At 43.2% G+C, this 26,704-nt stretch overlaps 1 protein-coding gene across 1 annotated transcript in view; it reads left to right on the top strand.

Moving 5' to 3' along the window:
- The window catches only part of ZMAT2 (zinc finger matrin-type 2), a 97,558-nt gene that overhangs the window by 2,832 nt on the left and 68,022 nt on the right, over positions 1 to 26,704 (top strand). The window contains exons 2-3 of the mRNA XM_089661066.1: positions 10,167 to 10,260; positions 15,352 to 15,478. Coding sequence (XP_089517192.1) covers positions 10,167 to 10,260; positions 15,352 to 15,478 — 221 coding nt within the window. The remainder of the gene's footprint in view (positions 1 to 10,166; positions 10,261 to 15,351; positions 15,479 to 26,704) is intronic.

The raw sequence follows: 26,704 nt of genomic DNA, 5'->3' as shown, positions 1-26,704 counted from the left end.
TGTCATAACTGATCATATGGCAGTTGCAGATCAAACAGAGGCTAAGATAGTAGCTGAAAAGAATATAAAGGTTTAGTTCCACTTTAACAACCGAGGAAAAGTTCACCCTCTTTACCCACTAAAGTGGAAATTTACACATAACAGTCTGATAACAATTAATGTTCTTTAACCACTTGCCCTCCAGAGGATTTACCCCCCCCCCCCCAACCCCTTCCTGACCAGGCCATTTTTTGTGATACTGCACTGCGTTACTTTAACAAATTGCACCCTTGTGAATCATAGAAGTATAGCCAACAGAGCTTTGGCTATGCTTCTCTTTTAACCACCTTCCGTCCGCCCTATAGTACAATGACGGGCGCAAGGTGGTTTTCTCGTTCTGATATGACGTCCTACCATTCTCACTGCGTATGCGCGGCTCAGGGAGCGCGCAGTGCGGCGATCACTGGAGGGACACAGCGGATCACGGAAAGAGCTGAAGATGTCGGCTCGGTCATGTGATCAGCTGTGTCCAATTACAGCTGATCACATGTAAACACAGAAATGCCGGTTATCGGGAGAGGAGAGCCGGTAATCGGCTTTCCGCGGAGGGGACAGATGATCAGTGTGGCCCTAGAAGTGCCACCTGTCCGTGCTCATCAGTATCAGTGCCACACCAATGCCACATATCAGTGCATACCAGTGCACATCAATGCCACATATCAGTGCCCATCTGAGCTGCCTTTCAATGTCACCCATCAGTGGCAGTCAGTGCTGCCTGTCAGTGCCATATATCAGTGTCATGTATCAGTGCTGACTTTCAATGCCCCTCAGTGCAACCTACCAGTGCTGCCTATCAGTGCCATATATCAGTGTCATGTATCAGTGCTGCCTTTCAATAGCCATCAGTGCAACCTACCAGTGCCTCCTCATCAGTGCCACCTATCAGTGTCCATCAGTGCAGCCTATCAGTGCCCATCACTGCAATCTCATTAGCGCACATCAGTGAAGGAGAAAAATCACTTGTTTACAAAATTGTATAACAAAAACTAAAAACTCTAAATTTTCAGTGGTTTTTGGTTTGTTTAAGAAAAAATAAAAATCCCAGAGGTGATTAAATACCACCAAAAGAAAGCTCTATCTGTCTCAAAAAAATGATAAAAATTTCATATGGGTACAATGTTGCATGACCGCGCAATTGAATTGTCATTCAAAGTGTGACAGCGCTGAAAGCTGGAAATTGGCCTGGTCAGGAAAGGGGTATAAGTGCCCTGTAGGCTAGTGGTTAAAGATAGCTGATCAACCTCTAGTAGCTCTGATTTTAGGCACAGGGCTGAGAATGGAGACTAATCGAACATGTTGCAGAGCAAGGTGGTTTCTAAATAGTATTATTCATAATATTTTTCATGGTTATACCTACAAAAGGGGACAACCTGAAGTAATCTATCAAAGAATTAATTTTCCACTTTAATATTTTCCCCCTATTTTCAGAGTTACATTTATTCATGCCTTTTTTATTTTAAGGTCCCTTCGCTTCTGTTTTTTTTTTTTTTTTGCCACAGTCTCCTGTGATACCCATGCTGTACGTCCCAAGAGGCTTTGGGGAAATCTACCGAAAATGTGCATTTGCCACAGTATGTCAGGGTACTTGCTCTTCTTCCTACCCCTGTCAACTCCTGCTGGATTTAGGATCCCCGGCAAGGATCATGTAATTCCTACATAAACTCAGCTCCATGTACATTCTAAAACATTTTGCACAGGACTTTTTTTCGTGAAGAATAGGTGCAGGAACTCAACCATGCGCCACTGCAAGCCCCTCCCATACCACCTGCATGGGAAGAGCATGCTGCATTAAAAAGGGTGGGTGTGGCCAAATTGCATTAACAGTGGGAGGGCCTCACAAAGGCATTGTTGATGGATAAGTTAACCTTTCATAACATGTTACATCCATATTCAAGGTGTAACATGTTATGATCAGACTGACCTTGGCTCCCCCACTTTGACAGCTAGCGGGGGATTTTCTCCCCCCTCGCTAGCTGTGAAATTTAAAAAACATGGCCATGCATGGCCCTGTTCTGTGAATGAGAAACTACAAATCCCAACAGCCATAGCAGCTGTTGGCTTGTAGTTCTTAATGAACTATCATGGTGCTGTGGAGCCGTGGTATCCCTTGGTACATCCCGTACAGGCAAGCAGATATACTGACAGATCTGCAGGAGACCTGCATGACACCAGTGATCTTCTGATCGCTGGTGCAATGGTTTACAGGCTCCTGCAACAAAAAAAGTAATAAATGCACTTTTTAACTGGCAAAAAAAATGTGTATTTTTTTTGTATAAAGGTGAACTTATCCTTTAAACACTACAGAGGTATACACACAGGGTTCAGGCATACACTACATACAGAATGTAAAGCCGAGGAGTGCGCTGTGTGCAGGGCCTGAACCTATTTTGGACTTCCTTCTCCTGTGGATCACATGAGTGTAGTTCTGTTACTCCTGTGACCTGTTTTCAGCTAACAGTGGCCTAAAGCCACAGATCCAATCCAGGCTCTGCAAGGATCCCGTCCATATGGCCGGGATCCACCCAAAAGCCTGGACCGCTTGCCGAGTGCTGGAGGGGCAGAGCAGAGAGCCATTGACTGACAGTCACCAGCTCTCTGCTCACTGAAGGCTAATTGCTGAGTGATCAGCTGTCTTTCATCACTCAGTTCTCTGTCTTTGAGGCAGCAGGGGACAGATGCAGCATTGGCCCAATGCTGCATCCACCTGAGTGGATGTTGTTATAGTTGAACTAAAGCAGGAGAACTTAAGCAGCAGGAAGACACAACAACAGCAAGAAGCTCTACTGCATGCTGGAAGACTGCAAGCAAACACCGTGGGAAACCTCTTACATGCCTGAGACCCACTCTGTGTACCTTTTATATAATACACCCCTCTTCTCCCTATCATATTACTATCCTCTGTTCCCAAATCTCATTTCTTTACCCCTCTGCTCCACCCCACAACCTGTACATCTCCCCCTCACTGCTATCATCTCCTTACTATTGCTCTCTTCACCTCCCCAAAATGCCTCTTCCACTCCTCCTTCTCAGTTTCCTCTCCTCCATTCCCAAAATCCATTCACTATATCCCTCTGCCCCTCCCAAACAATTGTATATTGTGTCCCCACTGCTTCCTTCGCCCCTCTATGGCACGCACCACCTCCTCCTATTACTCCGCTCTCCTACTGACCCCAACACCTCCACTAGTAGTTTCTCGCGCTCCTGCACATCCCGCTCCCATGCCACCTTTCTCACCCTTCTCCTCCTCCTAGCCGCAGGGGACATCTCCCCGAATCCTGGCCCTCCACCTCCCTCACCCGCTCAACACCCTCCCACCTCCACGTCCTACTGCAACCCCCACAACTTAGTATCTGTCCCCCTGCTCCCTAAAATCTCCCCCCCCTTTTCATGTGCACTCCTGAACGCCCGTTCGGTGTGCAACAAGCTTACCGCCATCCACGACCTCTTTGTTTCTCGCTCCCTCAACCTCCTAGCGATCACGGAAACCTGGATCCAGCCCGCTGACTCTACCTCCCCTGCTGCACTCTCCTATGGAGGTCTCACCTGGACCCACTCACCCAGGCCTAACGGTCGTAAAGGTGGTGGGGTTGGTCTGCTCCTGTCACCGCAGAGCACCTTCCGAGTCCTCCCAAACCCCCCCTCCCTATCCTTCTCCTCCTTCGAGGCCCACTGCGTCCGACTATTCTCCCCAACCCCCCTTAAGATTGCTGTGATATACCGGCCTCCTGGATCTATACCCCGCTTCCTGGATGACTTCTCCTCCTGGCTACCCTTCTTCCTCTCCTCTGAGCTACCCACCATCATCCTTGGGGATTTCAACATCCCTGTCAACCTCGACAACCCAGACACAGCCCGTCTCCTCCACCTAACCTCCTCCTTTGCACTTGCACAGTGCATACAATCCACCACCCACTCTGACGGAAATTTCCTGGACCTTGTCTTCTCCAACCGCTGCGCTCCCCACAACCTCACTAACACCCCCTTCCCTCTCTCTGACCACAACCTGATCACCTTCTCTATCTCCTCGTCCTCCAACGCCTACCCCTCCAAATGTCACACTACTACCAGCCGTAACCTCCGCAACCTTAACCCTGCCTCCCTCCACTCTGCAGCTGACCAACTCCACGACCGCATCCTCCCCCTGTCCTGCCCCGACTTGGCTTTGACCGCCTACAACAATGCGCTCTCAACAGCCCTTGACTCACTAGCGCCTTTAACCACACGCAACATCAGACCCCGACCGCTCCAGCCCTGGCAGACTGATCACACCAAAACCCTCAAACGACAAAGTCGTGCCCTAGAGCGACTATGGCGCAAAACCAAATCCCAACAAGCCTTCACCCGCTATAAATCTGCCTTCCGCACCTACACCTCCTCCCTCCATGCTGCCAAACAGGCCTACTTCTTGACCCTCATCAAGGCCCTCTCCTCCAATCCTCGCCGACTCTTCTCCACCTTCAACTCTCTACTCTCTCCACCCCCACCTCCACCCAGCACCTCACTCACCGCCCTTGAGATTGCCAATCACTTCAAAAACAAGATTGACACAATTCGCAAGGACATTGCCGCAACTCACACGCCCTCTCAACCCGTCCCCTCTCACACAGCTACCCCCTTATCCCCCCTCCCCCTCGACATAACCCGCAGGGACTTCGTCGCTGCTCAAACTCTCTCCAACCCCCTTCACCCTCACTCAGCTACCCCCTCATCACCCCTCTCCCACGGCCCCACCACTGCTCTGACCTCCTCTTCCACCCCACCCTACATTCCTCATACTGAAGCTCCCCCCACACTCCGCACCTTTGACCTTACTACCATCGAGGAAGTCTCCAAGATCCTCTCTGATGCCCGCCTCACCACCTGCCCCCTCGACCCTATCCCCTCACAACTCCTACGACCTTCCTCCTCCTCCATCCTACGCTCCCTCACCCACATCTTCAATCTCTCCCTCTCCTCCGGCACTTTCCCCTCCCCTCTGAAACATGCACACATCACCCCCATACTTAAAAAGCCCTCCCTGGACCCCAATGACCCGAACAACCTCAGACCCATCTCCCTGCTCCCATTTACATCTAAACTCCTCGAGCGCCTAGTCTACACCCGCCTATGCTCTCACCTCAACGACAACAACAACCTTCTCGATCCCCTACAGTCCTGTTTCCGTCCCCTACACTCCACCGAAACTGCCTTATTCAAACTCTCCAACGACCTGCTAACCGCCAAAGCTAATGGCCACTATTCAGTGCTCCTACTCCTTGACCTCTCTGCGGCCTTCAACACAGTCGACCACCCCCTCCTCCTCAAAAAACTACACTCCCTTGGCCTCAGAGACTCTGCTCTCTCCTGGCTCTCATCCTACCTGTCACAACGCTCCTTCAGCGTTACCTATAATGCTACCACCTCCCCCTCACTCCCACTCTCTGTTGGGGTCCCTCAAGGCTCTGTCCTCGGGCCCCTTCTCTTCTCCATCTATACCTCCTCCCTTGGCCAACTCATACACTCTCACGGCTTCAACTACCACCTCTATGCCGACGACACACAAATCTATCTCTCAACCCCCCACCTCACCCCCTTGGTCTCAGCCCAAATCACACACCTACTGAGCGACATATCAGACTGGATGTCGCTCCACTTCCTTAAATTGAACCTCTCCAAAACCGAATTTCTTGTCTTCCCCCCCCAGCCCGGACACCACCCCCCATTGATTTCTCCGTCACATCCAACAACGCTACCATCAAACCCGCCCTACAGGCCAGAGTACTGGGTGTCATTCTGGACTCCAACCTATCCTTCCAGCCCCAAGTCCAATCTTTAACAAACTCGTGCAGACTCCACCTCCGCAACATCGCCAAAATCCGCACGTTCCTAACCCCACAAACCACTAAACAGCTCATCCACTCCCTCATCATATCGCGACTCGACTACTGCAACTCCCTCCTCACTGGCCTGCCTCGCCGCTGGCTATCCCCGCTTCAGTCCATCCTGAATACGGCTGCCAGACTCATTCACCTTTCCAACCGCTCTGTCTCCGCCACCCCTCTCTGCCAATCCCTCCACTGGCTTCCGATTGCGCAACGGATCAAATTCAAAATCCTAACGCTGACGTACAAAGCTGTCCACCATACTGCCCCGAACTACATCACTGACCTAATATCCAAGTACCGCCCAGCACGCACACTCCGCTCCTCACAAGACCTCCTTCTCTCTAGTTCCCTGGTCTCCTCCTCCCATGCCCGCCTCCAGGACTTCTCCAGGGTGTCACCCATCCTCTGGAACTCCCTGCCCCAACCCATCAGATTATCACCTACTCTCCTCTCCTTTAGGCGCACCCTGAAAACCCATCTCTTCAGGGAAGCCTACCCCACCCCCTGCTAACTTGCCGACCTCCTCCACTCTTCCTACCACTCCATCCCCCACAGCTATCTCCTCCTGTGCCACCACCCCCTCCCTCCTAGATTGTAAGCTCGAAAGAGCAGGGCCCTCAATCCCCTCATGTTTTGCATTGTATTGGTATTGTTCTGTCACATGTTCTGTCCCCCTTTGTAATGTACAGCGCTGAGCGAACTATTGGCGCTTTATAAATACTGTATAATAATAATAATTATTGTTGGGAAACGCATTCTTTCCTTTTAATCCCTTCAAGATGAGGGTAAAACAAATCCTAACACCTGAAAACAAATTTACAACTTTAACGTGTTCTAAAACTGTACGTATGATGGCAACTGCTTAGTTCAGGTGGACTAGATAATTCAGGTGGATTATAGCTTTTTTTTTTTTTTTCTTTTTTCCCCAGATAAAATTGTGCTTTCATATGGTAGTAAATGGTAATGAATATCTCAGACACAAAATAGTACAAAAAAAATGATCTGAATTGAAATGTAATTGTATATTTCTTGCTATTACCATAATTTACCACCAAAGAACAACCCAAAATAAATTCTACTCCTGACTCCTAATGCAGTAATACATATTACATATGTGTATACTATGTTTGTACCTATAGTAGGGCCCGGAAACAATAGTGAACATCTTGTTTTTTGGGGGTTTTTTTTCCTACTTAAAACGTACTGACCCTGATACAATCTTAAAAATTATGCTTTTTTTTATTCTACCTAAAACATCCTATCCTAATATCTATTGACACTGACCTACATCAAACCCTGATCTAGCTACAAACAATACTTTATATTTTCTCCTCCAGTGGGGAGAAAAAGATACAAACAATGTATTTTTTTTTTTCTCTGTTCATGAGGAGAAAAAGCACAGGGGCAGGCTATTCCAGTGATCAGGTTAGCACAAGACCCAGCACTCTTGGTGAGAGCCCGGTCACTGTGCTGGGAGTGCGCTGTGCAGCTCGTTCCCAGCTCAAGCACATTTACGCATATATGCGGCTCCATAGAAAGGTCACATACATGTGTATATGTATGTGGTGGGAAGGGGGTAATGAACGTAGCTTTATCTCTGCTGATTTTAAAGAGGAATGTGTAGCTACAAAACTACTCTCTTTAGGGTTTTTGTTGCTAGATATAAATGAATTACACTCATTGAAAGGTTTGTTGCAATGATTTTAAGGATTGCATATTTACATCTTTTAACTGCTTCCCGACTGCCCTATAGCAGATATACTGCTACAGGGTGGCACGGGTGCACAAAATCACATATACGTGATTTTACATTTCCGGGTAGGGGGCGCGTGCCCTACCCGCGCTACCAGCCACAGCTGTCAATCGCCAGGTCCCGGCCAGTGATTACACGCCGGCGCCCGGTGATTGCCAAGCATCTTTGACGGGGAGGAGAACTGTTTGTAAACAAAACAGTTCTCCTCCCTGTCAGCTCATGCACACTGCTTTCAATGGCTGTGCTTTTTTTTTTTTTTTTTTTTTTTTGCTTTTTTCTTTATAGCACTGATCACTGTATTAGTGTCATTGGGGATGTCCGTGAAACCAAGTCTGTTCCCTCCAGTGTCAGAATGCCCGCCGCAGTCCCACTATAAGTCGCTGATTGCCGCCATTACTAGTAAAAAAAATTCCAGTATCTATACCGCCATTTGTAAACGTTATAGCTTTCACGTAAACCAATTAATTTACACGTATTGGGATTTTTATTTTTTTTTTAGTAAAGACATGTAGCAGAATACATTTTGGCCTAAATTTATGATGACATTTTGATTTTTTTTAAACATTTTTTACTGGACATGTTTAATAGCAAAAAGTCAAAAATATAGTTTTTTTCTCAAAATCGTCAGTCTTTTTTTTTTTTTTTATAGCGCAAAAAATAAAAACCGCACAGGCGATCAAATACCACCAAAAAGCTCAAATCGTGGGAAAAAAGGACACACATTTAATTTGGGTGCAGCATTGCATGACTGCGCATTTGTCAGTTAAAGTAACGCAGCGCTGTAGTGCAAAAAATGGCCTGGGAGGGGGGGGGGGGTAAATCCTCAGGGGGGCATGTGGTTAAGATTAGCTACAGAACTGGAAGCTTTAGAAGCTGCTCATGTTATCCAGTGCAGCCTTAGCCATCACTAACCACCACTCCTTTGTTTCTGCATTACAGTCAGCTACAGAAGCAACATTGTAACCAGAAATGCCCAAAGAAAAGAGGTGGAAAGCTTTGTAGCTGCTACTCATTTTTTCTACAAAGTTACCAGTGTTACAAAACCTGATGCCAGATGGATGCTTCTGCTGATAGTGACAATTCGCCAGCAGCAGGATCCCTAAGAGGATTCCTATCTGTCTCTGTGAAATCGCTGCCTTGCAAGCGGAGGCAGCAAAATGTCTCTCTCATCACTAGCATTCAAGATTCAGCAGAGTTTGGGCAAGCAAATATGTGATTCTATAGAAGCAAGTGGAAGCACTCTACCTATTGGTGATTTCTCGCTAATGGCAGAACCTCCTATCTAAACTTAGCCTTAATCATCCCTAAGGAAAAGCTGTCACCTTGCTCATTCTGAGAAAAGCAACAATTTCTTATAGGGCCCCCCTAACATGCTAATGCTCACCTTGCCAGGTCTCCAGCCATTTATTCCTCCTGGTGATAACTAGTGTCAGATGCTAGGTGTAGCAGCAACATTACCTTCTCTGTTGGGTGACAACGCTAGACCCCTGCACCATCACACGAGAGAAGGCCACATGCTCCCACTTACCCAGAAGCTTTAGGTATTGTTGCCAGAGAAGGGGTGGCAAGGGAGTGTTGGCGCAAGATGAGTATCATTGAGTTGGGTGAGCCTTTGCAAAGACATTGTCACTTTACCCTAAATGGGCAAGGTGACAATGTCTCTTTAACCCAAATCTAGCCTCACCTTTTTAGGACTCATTCAGACAGGCAATCTGGAGCAGCCACCAGCCAAAGTCAGTATTACCCGTGGACATGTACACAGTGTATGTGAGCAGCTTTGGCCTGCTGATAGGTGGTTACATTCAGTTTGGGAATCTAGCCGGCCCTGAGTACAGACAGTTTGTTTTCAGGAATGACATTTCTGGCCTCAACTAACCAGCCGGTTTGTATGTATCATAGCCATAGTGCTGCTATGTCCCGAGGCAGTGCTGTTCAGCTTCCAGAACGTAGCAGCCTATCCGCTCCAGTTTGCCTGTCTGAATGAGCCCTTAATTATTCCTTGTGTCAGGGATGTGCTCTCACTGTGTTTGCTGTACCTTCTGATCTTATCATGCTGCTGTGCTTCCATCTCCTCCCAAACGTTCTGTACAGTCTATTGCCACAGACTAACTTCAGTCTGGATGATGCCCAGTGCCATTCACTTATTGCCTCAGTGGCCTCTGACTATCAAGGACACATTCCCTGTAGTCCTCCCCAGTTGATGCCACTAGCGGGTGACACACTTATTTTTTATTCAGCAATTCAGCTTATGTCATATCGCTGCCTGCTGATTGGACAATGAATAAGGATCTTCACTGTTGTCTAGTGGACAGTGAGGTGATGCAGGAAGCAGAAAAGAGATAATCCTGACTGTCTCAATTATAAGACTGATCAGAAATTTCATATCCCTTGGCAAGTGAAACAGTAAACACGTTTTCAGATTTACATTTATTTTTGTCTATAATGCTTTCTTTTTCTTTTTGTCGTGGATTCTTTATTGTATTTTAAAATATTTTACCATTTTTTTACAGTCTAAAAATGCAGACTTCCGTCGAAAGTGGGACAAAGATGAATATGAAAAACTTGCTCAGAAACGAATCCTTGAAGAGCGAGAAAAGAAAGATGGTTGGTATATTTCTTACAAATTGAACGTTGCTGTGGCAAACATGTCAAAGTAACCATTTTTGCCTGTTTTACCACTTAAAACGTAACTAAACCCATCAGTTTAACCATTTCCAAAACCGTTACATTCAAGGCATCCTGTGAAGGTAACTGTCACACCTGCTTGTTTTCTCAACCAAACGGTCAAGCCATCAAATGGCTGGTGTCATAACTGATCCCATGTGCAGCACCATGGCAACTGCAGATCCAACGGAAGCTCAGCTGTGAAGGATAGGAGTGTTTAGTTCTGCTTTAATTTGATACAGTGGGGCACCATGGTGACTGAAAAAAAAAATGTACGCTGACATTTTTTTTATAATCTCTTAAGCTATTATTTATAGCAGACAGTCAAGAAAAGGACAAATGACTAGTCACCAGTATTGCCTTTGGGCTTACTGCAGCTGATCTTTTCCTGTTACTGACTTGTCATGCCCTGTTCTGCAATGTGTCTAAGCATGGAGGTTACCATCTTGTTAAAAGCAGGGCTTCCTGCGTCAGAAATGCCACCTTTTGGTGACTGGTGGTCTGGTAATTTGTGGGATATATTTTAAGAAGCAGCAGATGAGGTTCACAAAGCACAGATTCGCAGAATGAATGAAACAGAAGCAGACAGGTGCATGGTGCTAATTCCTCTCTAACAAGCATCACAACAATGACTGCTAAATCCCACTCCAGATTTTATGAGACTAGTAATCGGAGGCCTCAGTACTTTAGATCTCACAGTAGATACACAGCTATGGGGCTGTTGACACAGGAGTGCCTAGGGATCCTCCCATTCCAGGAAATACTCTATTTTTCGGGAGAAATTCCAGACACAAAGGTACATTTTTGGGGTGCTAATTGGGCACAAAGATTTTTGTTTTATAGATGTTCCCCAATAATATAGCATATCATCACTTTATGATATTAGATCCACCTTAAAGTATAAACTATAGCGGTTACCTTTTCATTTTACGCCACTTTTTCTGAATCTGCCCCAGTATTACCATAAAGAGATATTCTTGTGGAAAGAGCTGCACTCTGTTTATCCAGGTTACTGGTGTTTGCTCTACAGAAAGAACAGCTTTGGTTGCAGTGATAGCAGAATCTTTGCTTTGTGAATGCTGTTCATTGGGGAGAAATGTGAGGTCCTGGGCAGCCATTTAGAACACTGTAAACCATTGTCTTCCTTGAAGAGACAGTGGGTAGGATCCTGTTGTTCTGGGGTATAGGGTTAATGTAATGCTAGGAAATTGTAGAATAGTGCCCTGAGATGATGAATGGCAGCAAGGTGTAGGATAGGGTGTCCTATAGTATGGATGAGGCAATGTTTTGTTCTTTTTGATATAGAAATTAATTTGATTAGCAATGGTCAGGTTATTCAGTAGTTGTTTTTTTTTTTTTTCATTTTTACATACAAACAAGAATGCATGGACTATAAAAACCAAGACTGGCAAAGCCCTTCCAAAGACCGTTTGGCAAAATAAGCAGTACAAAAACCTCATTCTCAAGTAAAGCAGAAAATCTGCCACCCGGAATCAAACATAAAGAATAGGATGATGTATTCCTCAGTAGACCAGAGCTGCAGAAATGCAGAAAAGAGTGATTCCAGCTGCAATTATTTAGTTGCTTTTACTAACTGCTTTTTGCAGTTTACTTGGTGTTGAAGTTGATGCATGCCAAGTGCCCCCAGAGCAAGCGGCTTGCTATGGGGGCGCTTGTTGGGGGGAAAGGAGCCAGGAGTGCCTGAGGGAGACCTGGGAAGAGAAGGATGAGGGCTACTCTGTGTAAAACTGTTGCACTGAGCAGGTAAGTATGACGTATGTTAATTAAAAAATAGAAATCAATTTTAAAAGGCTGATTTTTTTTAAGACAAAAGGCCATTATTAGGGATTAGTAATGGGTATTACTGGGTTACCATGTGATGCAAGAGGGGAGTTGAATGTCTTTTGCGGTCTTGTAGAGAAGGGTTGGTGTGTTGTGCTGTAGATAGGATGGAGTCATTTTATACCTAATGGGTCACAGTGGTCTTTATTGGTAAAATTGCCTTATTCAGTAAAGAGTGCAAAGAAAAAGTTCTAATTCTTTTGTGATGTAATCCATAGCAATCCAAAAGGATTCATTTTGAATTAAGTAAAGTTGTTGGTTGCAATAGGTTGGTGCACTTAAAATCCTGTTGGAGTCATAGAAATAGATATTCAGTCAGACATACATTGCATTATTATGTTTATTTTAAAAGTTAGTTACACTGTGCGGTGCACACAGTGCACATCTTAAGGCCTCTCTCCAGAAAAAATATGAAGGGCTATAATGAGAAGAAAGGGACTGAGACAATAATTGGACTTGGCACTTTTCTGTTTGCACTCTCTATGGAATAAGGCTGTTTGAACAGCTAGGGCTTGTTCACACTTGTGAAGAGACGTGTGTTTTTCTGTATTGGATCCTGTTGCTATAGTGCATTAAACTTACACTAAACAATATCCTCATTCTCAAAAAATAATCTTTACACATCTAGTACATAATAGCCCTGCAATCCTTTATTTTCATGAAATTTTTTTGCACTTACTATGTTTTTCTGCCTCCTTATAACATCCTCCATGAGCTCTTGAACCTCTCCTTTTCCTTCTTTCTTCTGTTTGGAATGTTTTTTTGATCAAGTAATTTTTATTAAAGCTATAAAAAAACATACAAGATAGGAAAAAAATAAAGCAATGCATATCAGAATAGAATTGAAAACAACGAAAATTACATCAACACAAAATACTTAAAACAACAAAAACACTTTATTATTTATGTCTCATAAAGAAAAAAAGAATTAAGAGTACTTCTAATACATTACACCTTAGTAATTATTTTATAACAAAATCAAAAGATACCCCTGAGAGCATATCTTTCAAATCTAAACAATATCACCATACAACCCACCCGCTAAGATAAATAAATACAAAAGTCAAATGAAAACCACATGTTTTGAATGATCTCAAACCACTATACAAATTGAGACCATACTGTGGCTTTAAAGCAGTAGTAAACTGCATGAAAAGAAAAAAAATACCCCCTGCAAGGTAAAGGCATAATGTGCTTGTATTCATTGCATGCTAGCACATTATGAAGGACTTACCTTGAAATAAAATTTCCAGCGGAGTGCTGTCACATATCCCCGTGGCTTCCATCTTCACCCGGTCTTCCTTCTGGGTTCGCAAGCTCTGACTGGCCGAGCCGTGGTGACATCACAGTGTCACGGCACAGTGCTCTGAAGGATCGGCACGGGTATGCCGTTCCTTCAGAGCGGCTATCAGAAAGGGCTAATATCTCCTAAACGGTTCACGTTTAGGGCATATTTTACTTACAGTTAAGCTTTATTAGAAGCTTACCTGTAGGTAAAATTATTAAATAAGAGTTTACTACCCCTTTAACCACTTGCATACTGGGCACAAAAGACCGAAAATTTAAAAGAAAAAGTTTTTATTACCTTCTATTATAAAATTTTGCAAACAGGTACTTTTTTCCCTTTACTGATGTGCGGTGAGGCTGCACTGATGGACATTAATAGGCAGCACTAAAGGACACTGACTGGTGGCACAGATTGGCACTTTTGGTGCTACACTGATATCAGTGCCCTGATTATCAGTGTAGATGTCTCCTCTCACACTTGACGTTTATCGGCAGTACTTTACTTTACTGTGAAAGCATGAGGAAAGTACTGCTGATAACCGGCAAGTGTGTTTACATGGTGATCAGCTGTCAATGGACACAGCTGATCACGTGGTAAAAGGCCACTGTGATTGGCCCCTTACTGTGTCCTGTGATCAGCTGTGTCCAAAGGCTATAGCACGGTCAGGAAGTGGTTAAATCAAGTGGGGAGTCATGGAGAAGGACCAGAGGAGGAACCTACTAAGGTAGATGATAACCAACGTAACCATACTTTTTGGAATTTATTTTTTGGACAGCCCCTGTGCTAGTGCGCCAGTGTTTCTGTCTAAAATAGCATTAACAGCCTTTTACCATTGTGCAAATGTAGGAGGAGAAGGAGACAACCACCTTTTGAGCTATAAGTTTACAGGCAAAAAAAAGATACGTATCAACATTATATAAGGTCCTCAGGAAAAATACCCAGAATCGCCATCTTAGGGTCTGGTAATAGTGTTATACTGCATAGGTCTTGAACTGCAACTAAAATACTAGTCTGGTATCTATAAAGCTTCAGACCATGCCAAAACATATGTATTAAAGAGCTGTCCGTGCCAGAGCATCTCGGACAGCAAGATGAATCAATTCTGCCCCATGAATGTAATTTCTGAGGGGTATATTAGACCCTATCTAGTATAAAAAGTTGAGTCAATCTGGGATGAGATAGCTAGAGTGGGTACTACCTCTCGTGCCATTGTCCCTTGATCATTATCAAATTCTCCTATGCTGTACACTACAAATCCATAGTCTTTAATCCAGTTTGGGAGCGGGCAAAAGATGGTGGCTGCATTCCTACATACAGTTGACCATGGAGAATACACTTAAGCAGCCTCTAAATCAGATCACAACAGAAATGTGAAGACTTGGAGGAGGCTGAGAGCAATAGATTTTTTTTTTTTTTTTTTGAATTATTGAATAGAATATTCTTTTGTTTTAAACCAGCGTTTAGTGTCACTTTAATGGCAGCTGTTATAATAAAAAAAGATGCAAGAAATGTGTATCGGTATGGTGAAGAGCTTTAATATAGAGGGATAACTTCTTTGTGATATGCATACATGTTATGAGGAATTTCCATCTACAGACACTTGATGAACTGACATTTCATATAATATTGCTGCATTCAAAGACACCTAAGATGTCCCAGAACATATGAAAATATATACCGAGTACTTCCTATTTCTGTGCAATGACAAACTTCAAAAGTAACTTTCATTCTTGAACAAACCCTTTCCAAAATGTTGTATGTATGTTTTATATATGCACATAGTGTTATTGTAGAATGTTTAATAATATTTTAGCCTTGATGCTTTTGCAAATGGCTTTCATGCACTTTACAAAATCCAAAGTGGTGCTATGTATCTGCTAATACATATCTCTTATTTGTAGGAAAACCACTACAGCCTCCAGTTAAGAGAGAACTACTCAGGCATAGAGACTACAAAGTTGATCTGGAGTCTAAGCTGGGGAAAACCATTGTTATTACGAAGACCACTCCACAATCTGAGATGGGCGGGTAAGAATGCACCTTTTTTTTTTTTTTGGTTTTTTTTTTTTTTTTTTTTTTTTTTAATTTAGAATGTTCTCTATACTCAAGAAATTGAAGGAGTTTTAAGCACTTCATATCCCGTTTCTTTGCTACCTGCATTTAGTGATTCCTGTATTGACGACCCTCCGGAAACTCCTCCTCCTCAGTACCTCTGTATTTCAGATGGCAGCCACTGAAATGTGTGACACAAGCTGTGCATATTCACAATATATGATTTTAAATTTTGAGGTCAGGCATTCTACCCCCTGTTGCTTTCGAAATATGTAGCAAGCGCCTTACAGCCATGTGCAATGCATGTCATTGTAGTGCACCAGGGCAGGGTTCAGGGGGTTAATGCTGGCAATGAGGAGGTGATGCAGCACCTCCTCACCACCTGTGAAATGCTCTCTGAAGAGTGATCTGAATCCAGAATACTCTTCAGAGAAAATTGGTGTGAAGGACCAATGTGAGTATGCATGTTCCATACCTGATTAATCCCTGTAGAAGCTAGAAATCACTGTAGTAGTTCCCACTTCCAGATTCTATGCCGAGCAGCTGCCCTGTTGCATTGTAATAACAGGGTTGCTCGCTTGTGCAGAGAGAAACAGGTAGAATGTCTCTGCCTGATTTGGAATAAACATGCAGCAGGTGAGGTAGGTAATTTTTTATTTTAAAAAAAAAAATATTTTAACCTGTTGACACCAGAAGTACGCACTTATGCAGCATCTCCGGGTGTGAGCCTTAATGCCGAGAGGCCACATATATGCGTACCAGAATGTAAACACAACTGTGCAGAGTGTGCTCCCTGCACAGTTAAAAGCAGTTAACCACTCCTGATCTATACTTGCAATCGGCAGCTTTCCAATCATGTGACTGCTGTGACAGCCAATCATGGCGATCACATAAGCAGAAACCGTGCCCTTCCTCCCAGCAACAGAAACCTCCTTAAAAGGCCAGGTGGGGCCAAAATTAAGGGGTTAATGGCTGTTTTTTAAGCCATCCTTGTGATATACTGGACAAAAAAACTGAGTACTGTCCATGATGCTTTTTTATTTGTACTAACATTCAAATTTTCAGGACAAGCTTTTGGGATATGCCACCGTAATAAAGGTGCAAGCAGTACTTATCCTTGAAGATGGTACACCCCAAAAGCATGTCCTGAAATTTTGGATGTTAGTGCAAATGTAAGAAGGATCACACGCAATACAGTAGTAAAAAAGTTGTTTGTATTCATTCACTTGTAACAATCATTTCAAGATAGACTGGATGAAATGGATTAAAATGGCATGTTAACCCCCCCCCCTCCCAAATGATCTTTTTCTAGTTTTGGATAGAGGTTGTAATTTGGACTTTGCTGGGTTTTTACTGCTATCTGTGAGGCTCTGTCAGAGAGATTTCCCATCACTTACTGTCCTGCTAACAGTTTCACTAGACAGGAAGTGGGGGGTAAGTCAGTCTAATGCAGTTTCAGATAGCAGTAAAAACCTGCAGTAGTTCTAATCCGTCTCCACTCTATCCAAAAGTAAGAAAAAGGTTTTGGCTGGGCATAGACTTTAACCGCTTCCCCTCTGCCTTATAGCAGAAATACTGCTACAGGGGTGACCAAAATTGTGTGTGTGTATATGTACACACACACAATTTTTTTTTTCAGGTAGTTACCAAAACATAGACAATCTATAGTTCTAAAATGGATATGAGCTGAAAGTACACACTCTCAGGTTTAATTTGAGGGTATGTACGTCTAAATTGGAGGAAGGGTTTAGGAATTACAGCTCTTAAGAGTAGCCATCCCCTGTTTTCAAGGGACCAGAAGTAATTGGACAATTGAATATAATCATAAATAAAATTTTAATTTTAAATATTTTGTTGAGAATCCTTTACTGGCAATGTAAAGTGTATAATCCTCCTGCGCTCAGATGTAAACTCTAAATAAAGCTGCTAACACACCAGTGAGGGGGATTGATACTATGTTGGACCTTACAGGAGGGGGTACAGGTTTCTGATCGGTGTGGTATTCTCCTAAAAGGCGTTTTGACCCTGTAGGGTCGCTTCATGGAGGTAAGAGACCAAGTAGGTTTTGTCCCTGGGAGGAAGGCAGGTGATAACGTTCCTAAGGTGGTCCATCTTATACACTTGCTACAATGGACAATAATATGATAAAATAATGTGGTGCTGCTGTGGCTTGAATTCAGTGTTTGGGGGTCGTCTGACAAACTCTCCGGCCACTAGACCCAAAAAGAACAATCTTACTTTCATCAGTCCACAAAATGTTGCGCCATTTCTCTTTAGGCCAGTCAATGTGCTCTTTGGCAAATTGTAACCTCTTCAGCACGTCTTTTTTTCAACAGTGGGACTTTGCGGGGGCTTCTTGCAGATAGCTTGGCTTCACATAGGCGTTTTCTAATTGTAACAGTACTCACAGCTAACTTTAGACCTTCTTTGATCTTCCTGGAGCTGATTGTTGGCTGAGTCCTTGCCATTTTGGCTATTCTTCTATCCATTCGAATGGTAGTTTTTCACTTTCTTCCACGTCTTTCAGGTTTTGGTTGCCATTTTAAAGCATTTGCGATCATTTTAGCTGAGCAGGCTATAATTTTCTGCACTTCTTTTATATGTTTTCCCCTCTCCAATCAACTTTTTAATCAAGGTACACTGTTCTTCTGAACAATGTCTGGAACGACCCATTTTCCTCAGTATTTCAGAGAGAAATGCACTGTAACCAGCATGTACAACATTTGCTGCCTTCCTTAAATAAGGGCAATAATTGCCACCTGTTTTCAAAGAATGAATGACCTCACTAATAGAACTCCACACTGCTATTATTTTGAACATGCCCCTTTCAATTAGTGATTCAATTACACAGAATCAGCAGCATGCATGTCATGACTGTTGGGTCTGTTGGATTTCTATGACTCTACTACACCTGCTAGTAAATTATTTGCCATGTAGAAATATCATTTCTACCAAAAACAGTGATTGATCAGGTTAGTGATGTCTGACTGCTATTATTTTGAACACAAGTGTGTAAGTGTGTGTGTGTGTGTGTGTGTGTGTGTGTGTGTGTGTATATATATATATATATATATATATATATATATATATATATATATATATATATACACACAGTTGCAAGAAAAAGTATGTGAACCCCTTGGGATTACGTGGAGTTTTGCATGAATTGGGCATAAAATGTGCTCTGAACGTCATCTAAGTCACAACAATAGAAGAACACAGTCTGCTGAACATAATACTACACAAACATTAGATGTTGCCATGGTTTAATTGCACATAACATGTAAACATTCACAGTGCAGGGAGGAAAAAGTATGTGAACCTTTGGACTTAATAACTGGTTGACCCTCTTTGGCAGCAATAACCTCAACCAAACGTTTCCTGTACTTGCAGATCAGACCTGCACAACGATTTGGAGTAATTTTGGACCACTCCTCTTCACAAAACTGTTTCAGTGTAGCAATGTTCTTGGGATGTCTGGTGTGAATCGCTCTCTTAAGGTCATGCCACGGCATTTCAATCGGGTTGAGGTCAGGACTCTGACTGGGCCACTCCAGAAGGCGTATTCTGTGCTTTTCCAGCCATTGTTTTGTTGAATTACTTGAATGCTTTGGGTCATTGTCCTGTTGCATCACCCATCCTCTGCAGAGCTTCAGTTGGCGGACAGATGGTAGTACGTTTTCCTGCAAAATGTCTTGATAAACTCTGGAATTCATTTTCCCATCAATGACAACAATCCGTCCAGGCCCTGAGGCAGCAAAGCAGCCCCAAACCATGATGCTCCCTCCGCCATGTTTTACAGTGGGGATGAGGTTTTGATGTTGGTGTGCTGTGCCTTTTTTTCTCCACACATAGTGTTGTGTGTTCTTCCCAAACAACTCAATCTTGGTTTCATCTGTCCACAGTATATTTTGCCAGTAGTGCTGTGGAACATCCAGGTGCTCTTTTGAAAACTTCAAATGTGCTGCAATATTCTTTTTGGACAGGAATGGCTTCCTCCGTGGTGTCGTCCCATGTACTCCATTCTTGTTTAATGTTTTCCTTATTGTAGATGTGTGAACAAAAATGTTAGCATGTGCCAGAGATTTCTGTAGGTCTTTAGCTGACACTCTGGGATTCTTCTTTACCTCATGCAGCATTCTGCGCTGTGCTCTTGCAGTCATTTTTACAGGACGACCATGCCTAGGGAGAGTAGCAACAGTGCTAAACTTTCTCCATTTGTAGACAGTCTGTCTTACCATGGACACATGAACATCAAGGCTTTTGGAGATACTTTTGTAAACCTTTCCAGCTTCATGCAAGTCAACAATTCTTGATCGTAGGTCTTCTGAGAGCTCTTTTCTGCGAGGCATGGTTCACATCAGACAGTGCTTCTTGAAACCAGTAAACCCAAAACAGGTGTGTGTTTTTCAAGGGCAGGACAGCTGTCAGCAACACATCCAATATCATCACACTGATTGGAGTCAAGGTTGGCTCACTCCTGGCTCCAATTAGCTCTGGAAGAAATCATTAAGCTAGGGCCTCACATACTTTTTCCTCCCTGCACTGTGAAAGTTTACATGTTATGTGCAATTAAACCATGGCAACATCTAATGTTTGTGTAGTATTATGTTCAGCAGACTGTGTTCTTCTATTGTTGTGACTTAGATGACATTCAGAGCACATTTTATGCCCAATTCATGCAAAACTCCACGTAATCCCAAGGGGTTCACATACTTTTTCTTGCAACTGTGTGTATATATATATATATATATATATATATATATATATATATATATATATATACACACACACAGTACATTATTACCATGTGTTCTGGTGCACTACATTTAAAAAAAAAAAAAAAGGTAAAGGCTTTCCTGTGGGCAGCCCATTGAAGTTGTTGGGCTGCTCCAACACAACGCACTGTACTGTGCGTAAAATGTGTGCATTGTCACATGGAAACTATGTAAAGTTGGCCTAATGGGGACAATAACAAATGACATGCTGCATTCTGTGAAAGCTGAGTTGCCAAGTCCTCTATAACTTTATCATTCCTAATTTCCTTCCTTATTTCTGCTGCTGACAAAGAGCTGCACATGCACAATCTCTGCTGCCTTAGTTGCCTTGATCACCATGGTGAGATCCGCAGAGTTTAGATGATGTCATCTAGAGAGATCCAGAGAAAGCAACAGATTTCAAGAGAAATCTTCCTCTGTTTAAAGCGTGGTATGGAGATGGTTGTGTACTTGATTGCAATGTTACATCTCCAAAGAGAGGCTTGGTTAGGCATGCAGAAGAGTGGTAGGAAGGTAGGCGCTGGAATAATCCAAAATGGCGCTGGCTTTGTGGGGAGGGAGGGAAGGCTTGCAGGCTGGACAATTGTTAAGATGAGAATCAAAGGAAATCAAAAGGAAATAAACATTGTATAATTACTTTGAACACATTTGATGTAAGATGCTTTGTTTTATCTAGCAATGGAGTGCAGAGAGTATTCCTGCTATAAAGTGAACCTGTCATACCTTACAATCTTGCAAAGCTACAGGGGTGCTTTAAAGTTTGTGAGCCTTTTTTACTTTTCAAAATTTAGCCAAATATGACACAGAACCTAATTTGTCCATAAACTAGACAGTGAGAACCCAAGCATTATACTTGTTCATTTATTTAAATGATTTAAAGTTACATATTTGTATACAAACCACTAAGGGCGCATGCTAACAGACAGCACACTGTGAATTCCAGTGACTGGAATCAGAGGCATGTGTGTGGAAGAGCTGTGGCTACTCAGCCTATATAAAATAGTGACAGGCTGATAGCTGCTGCAGCTATCCATGACTGTTCGAACATCTAGAGATTAGCTGCAGTTAGAGACTGATTACTGTGGCAGGATGCAGACAGACTGCAGCATCTTGCTGCTAAAATTTGCAGGGTGTGCTGATCACCCATGTGAATGCACCCGAAGGGATTGATTTACTAAAACTGGAGAGTGCAAAATCTGGTGCAGCTGTGCATGGTCTCCAATCCGCTTGTAACTTCAGCTTGTTCAATATAGCTTTTTTTCAGTAAATCAAGTGTCTTGGTTCACACCAGTGCGGTTTGACCGTTCCAAATCGCATGACATGTCGCACCCTATTTGCGCCTGTGGAACCGTTTAAATCGGTTCAACTTGGCGGAGCCACACCAATTTTGAGGAAAAAAGGTTCCTGCACTTTTTTTGTCGATTTCATGTGCGACTTGCATAGGCATATGTGCATGAAGTCACACAGATGTCAGGCAATCCGCACATGGAAATTACACTGACCTGCTTTGAAATTGTGCTACTTCAAGTGAAGTAGTTGTAGAATTTTCTGAGACACATATAATACTTCTTTAGTGTCTATAGGCGATTTTGCGAATAATTAAAGAGCCGGTGAAGTAAAAAAATAAAGTGTGGTTTTATTTTATCACACAATTGTTTAAAATAACAATGTAAAGCGTATCATGAACAGTTCTGTGTAGGTAAAACAGAAGTTATAAAGATGCGTCACCCTTATATTCATGGCTGTTGTCCTTCATGTGCTTTGGTCTTGTGGTGCTTGTCCTGAGCTTTTAGCAAGAAGACGGAAGTGATGAGCTCTTGTCTTAGAGAATGCACCTGTTCCAGTCTGTCATAATCATAGCATCTTTATGCCAAACTTGTGTGAATATGAGTGTATGTGTGTGTCTGAAGCGCTCTCTTCGGATGTATTTTTATGATGCTTGTACGTGTCATAATTTGTGATCCTAGAACCTTGTATGGCAGACAATACTGCTTAGCAGAGCAATTTCATTGAAGGGAGGGGACACTACATATATCGTTTCTTGGTTGACAGGCACATATGTAATGACCATAAGCTGACAATGTTGCATCAGCCTGCTCATGTTTAAATGATAATATAAACTAAGAATGTATCTTTACAACATAATATCTCATTAATGTTGCATAACCAAAAATCTACTTATGTAACACATTACCAACTTATAAAACAAACTAAATACACACAGATACTATTAGAATATATTATTGCATACTAACTCTATTTTGGTTCACTCCTGACTCCCATGACTTTCTACACTAGAGTCCTCTAACCAGCTATGCCCTTCTATAGAATACTCAGCTTTCAGCCAGTTAGCTTAATGAACTCCTGTCTCAGCTATAACTGAAGAAATTAACACTATTATTGGTTCAAGGCCATTCACACATTTTAATATTAATTATGATGAATCATAAAAAACAAATATTTTGCAAGCGTGCCATCAATATAAGTGCCGAATTATGAATTTGATATTTATCAGTAGTGCGATTTCAAAGTCTCATTCAGTGTGAACCTGGGCCCTGTTCAATTGAAAGGGAAATTAGGTCAGTTTTCTCAGTCAGTGGGATAATAATCAGGTGTAAGGCCCTGCCTCTTTTAGAGAACACAAATCTGGGTCATTGCTATCTTAGGTTTTGTCCTAAGACATGAACTGCAGAGGCTGTGTCAAAATAGACAAGCAAAGGACAATGGGCAAGTCCTCTATTGAGTTTGGTCTCCCTTCAGCTGGTCATTTCCCCATTGCTGACTTACCATGACTTCTACACGGTGGGGGAGTGTTACCCAGTTTTCACTGGTGCACTCAGTATCTTGTTCACATGTGCATGGTAGCCAATCAGCTTCTAACCTCAGCTCATTCAGTTACGTTTTGGCAGTAAAACCTGGAAGCTGATTGGTTGCTATGCAGAAGTGAGACTGATTTTGCACTCTCCAGCCTTAGTAAATAAACCCCTGTGTCTGTGTATGAAGGCAGCCATCTTAGTAGAGGAGTCGGGCTTTGCTTCCTCAGGGTGAGAGGGTGAGGGTGAGACCCTCTGGACCAGAATGGCTTGCCGTTATTTAATGAAACTGCATTATAAATTGTGCCAACAAATTTTGCAGAAAATGTCAGGGTATGACCTGAAGTTTAGGAGAAAATGGATCATATATCATGACAATGAGCCTAAACACACAAGTTGATCTACCAAAAAATGGTTGAAGCAGGAGAGCGTTTTGGGTATAACTGAGTCAGTCGTGATGCCCGTTCTATAGAAATGTTGTGGAAGGACCAGAGCTAGGTAGCTCACGTGGGGAAGCCTATCAACAGTCACTGAAATCTGAAGCTGTTCTATGATTCTGGCCATACACTGATCAATATGCGGAGTTTCTATCAATGTGTGGCCTCTCCCACTCGACAGAAGTGGACTGTCACATCAGAATACAATGCCCTGGCTGGGGTTATTCCCCCATCCACATAAACTAGGTGGCTGAACAAAAAAAACCTAACTACGTATGACCAGTCTGATGTGGAATTGGCAAAAATTCCTCCAAGCACATGTGCATTAATGACCAAGAGTTCCTGCAAATCATTTGTTGCAGATATTGCTGCCCAAGCGGGGCACATCAGTTACTTAAAGCAAAGGTTCACATACATTTGCCACCTATAAATATATACAGTAGCTTTGGATCTGTTTACTGAAATTTTAGGTCAGATTTATGTAGAAATATTGAGCATTCAGAAGGGTTCAGAAACTTTAAAGCACAACTGTAAGTGCGGTACAAAACTGGAAAACATCTCTATGCCTCTCCTTTGCTTCCCTGGTTCATTTATTTACTTTTCAGAAAGTAGATATACCTCTGTGTTTTTTTTTTTTATTGTTTTTTGTTTTGTTTTTTTTGTAGTGTTCTGTTTTCTTTTTCTTTTTGACACTGTAATTCGTTTGACTAGATTATGGTTAAAGCTGAACTCCGCATGTGGGGACACATTTGAAATACATATGTAGTGACTGTTCTATTTTGCTAAGGGTATATAATGCTATGTAGCCAGTCTTCATCTTGCACTCTAGATGCTTCTGCCAGACAGCAAAGCCCGAACCTCTGCTATGATAGCACACCTTGGTTAAATGGGTTATCAGTATTTTGATAGGCCAATGACAGAGCCTAAGCACACTGCATCATCATGTGCACTGTACTTGTGGCAGCGTGTTTGCCATTGCCATATATGGATGTGTGCGGCCTCTCCATCAGTTGCTTGTGATTGCGTTCCTGTCTTCTCAGGATTTACTGGGTTCCCTGCAGCCTGGGGCCCCTGGTGAGAACTTTGCCTCTGAAGTGATATCTCATCCTGGATGTCATTCCTCTCAGGAGAATTTTACACCCTCGGATGCTACAGCCCCACTTGCAGTTGTTGGTACCTAATAGCTGCAATCCACTCAATTTAATCTCAATCCCCATGCTCCTAAAAACCAACCTCCCTTTTTCATGTGCACTCTGGAATGCCCGCTCTGTCTGTAATACGCTCACCTCTGTCCATGACCTTTTTGTCTCCTGCTCCTTTAACCTACTAGCAATTACAGAAACCTGACTTCAATCATCAGATTCTGCTTCTCCCTCTGCACTTTCCTATGGAGGCCTTCTCTGGACTCACTCACCTAGACCCAGTGGTCTGAAAGGAGGTGGAGTTGGTTTGCTTCTATCCCCACTGAGCACCTTTCAAGTCTTCCCTAACCCTCCCTCTCTATCCTTCTCTTCTTTTGAGACTTGTTGCATTCGGCTGTTTTCTCACATTTCTCTGGGGATTGCAGTGATCTACCGGCCTCCTGGACCGTTGTCACGATTTCTTGATGACTCCTCTGCTTGGCTACCCTACTTTCTCTCCTCTGAAATACCCACTATCATTCTTGAAGATTTTAACATCCCCATTAATGAGAACAACCCAGCTAGATCCCAGCTCTTCAACTTAACCACATATTTTGCCTTAACAAAGTGGACACAGTCCTCCACTCACTCTGATGGGAATACATTAGACCTTGTTTTCTCCCATCTTTGCACTTCCTACAACCTCACAAACACCCCCTTTCCTCTGTCTGATCACAATCTCATCACCTTCAGTGTCCCTCCAAGCAGCAAACAATTGCCTGCAGAAACCTTCCCCACGTAAAACCTTTTTTTTTCACTCTGCAACTGACCGCCTCTATGACAGAATCTCTCCCCTGTCCTGCCCTGACCTGACTACTGCTGTCTACAACAGTTTGCTTTCATCCACACTAGACTCACTTGCTCCTCTAACTACACAAAGTATCAGGCACCGACCTTTACAACCGTGGCAGACTGACAACACCAGAAATCTTAAGAGACACAGTCATGCACTGGAGCGATTGTGGCGTAAAACTAAATCTCAGCAAGCATTCACCCTATATAAATCGGTTTTCTTAACATATAATTCCTCCCTCCATGCTGCCAAACAAGTCTACTTTTTCACTCTTATTAATACCTTGTCATCCAGTCCTTATCTCTTCTCTACTTTTAACTTTCTACTTTCTCCACCTCCACCCCGTAACTCACTCACTGCTTACGAGATTACAAATCATTTCAAAAACAAGATTGATGCAATTCGTAGGGGCATCTCCACTGCACAGACATCTATCCCACTTAGCATACCTTATACTAAACTTCCCTCAACACTTTCCTCTTTTGACCTTGCTACTACTGAAGAGGCTACTGAAGTTTTCTCAGAAGCTCATCTCACCACGTGCCCCCTGGTGGATCCTGTCCTCTCTCAGCTACTACGGTCACCCTCTTCTTCTGTCCTATACGCCTTCACTCACATCTTCAATCTCTCCCTCTCTACTGGAGCCTTCCCCTCCCCCCTAAAGCATGCACAGATCACTCCCATACCTAAAAAGTCCTCGCTGGACCCCATAAGCCTGAACAACTTAAGACCCATCTCCCTGCTCCCGTTTACCTCTAGACTATTAGAATGCTTAGTCTACAATCGTATGAGCTCCTACCTCACTAACAACAAACGTTTTGACCCTCTACAGTCTGGCTTTTGCTCACCCCACTCCACTGAAACCGATGAAACTGCCCTACTAAAACTCATTAATGATTTACTAACTGCTAAAACCAATGGCTACTACTCCCTACTCTTACTACTTGACCTCTCTGCGGCTTTTGATACTGTTGACCATCCTCTCCTCCTCAAAAAAACTCCACTCTCTTGGCCTCCGAGACTCTGCTCTCTCCTGGTTCTCCTCCTACCTATAACTCTGTCTCCTCCTCTCCACTTCCTCTTTCTGTAGGGGTCCCTCAAGGTTCTGTCCTTTGACCCCTTCTCTTCTTCATCTACACCTCCTCCCTTGGTCACTTGATAAACTCCCATGGCTTTAAGTACCATCTCTATGCTGATGAC

Source organism: Staurois parvus, unplaced genomic scaffold (assembly GCF_062004578.1).
Source record: "Staurois parvus isolate SC_StPar_1 unplaced genomic scaffold, SC_StPar_1.0 ptg000006l, whole genome shotgun sequence".
Lineage (NCBI taxonomy): Eukaryota > Metazoa > Chordata > Amphibia > Anura > Ranidae > Staurois > Staurois parvus.
This window is presented reverse-complemented; position numbering and strand designations above follow the sequence as displayed.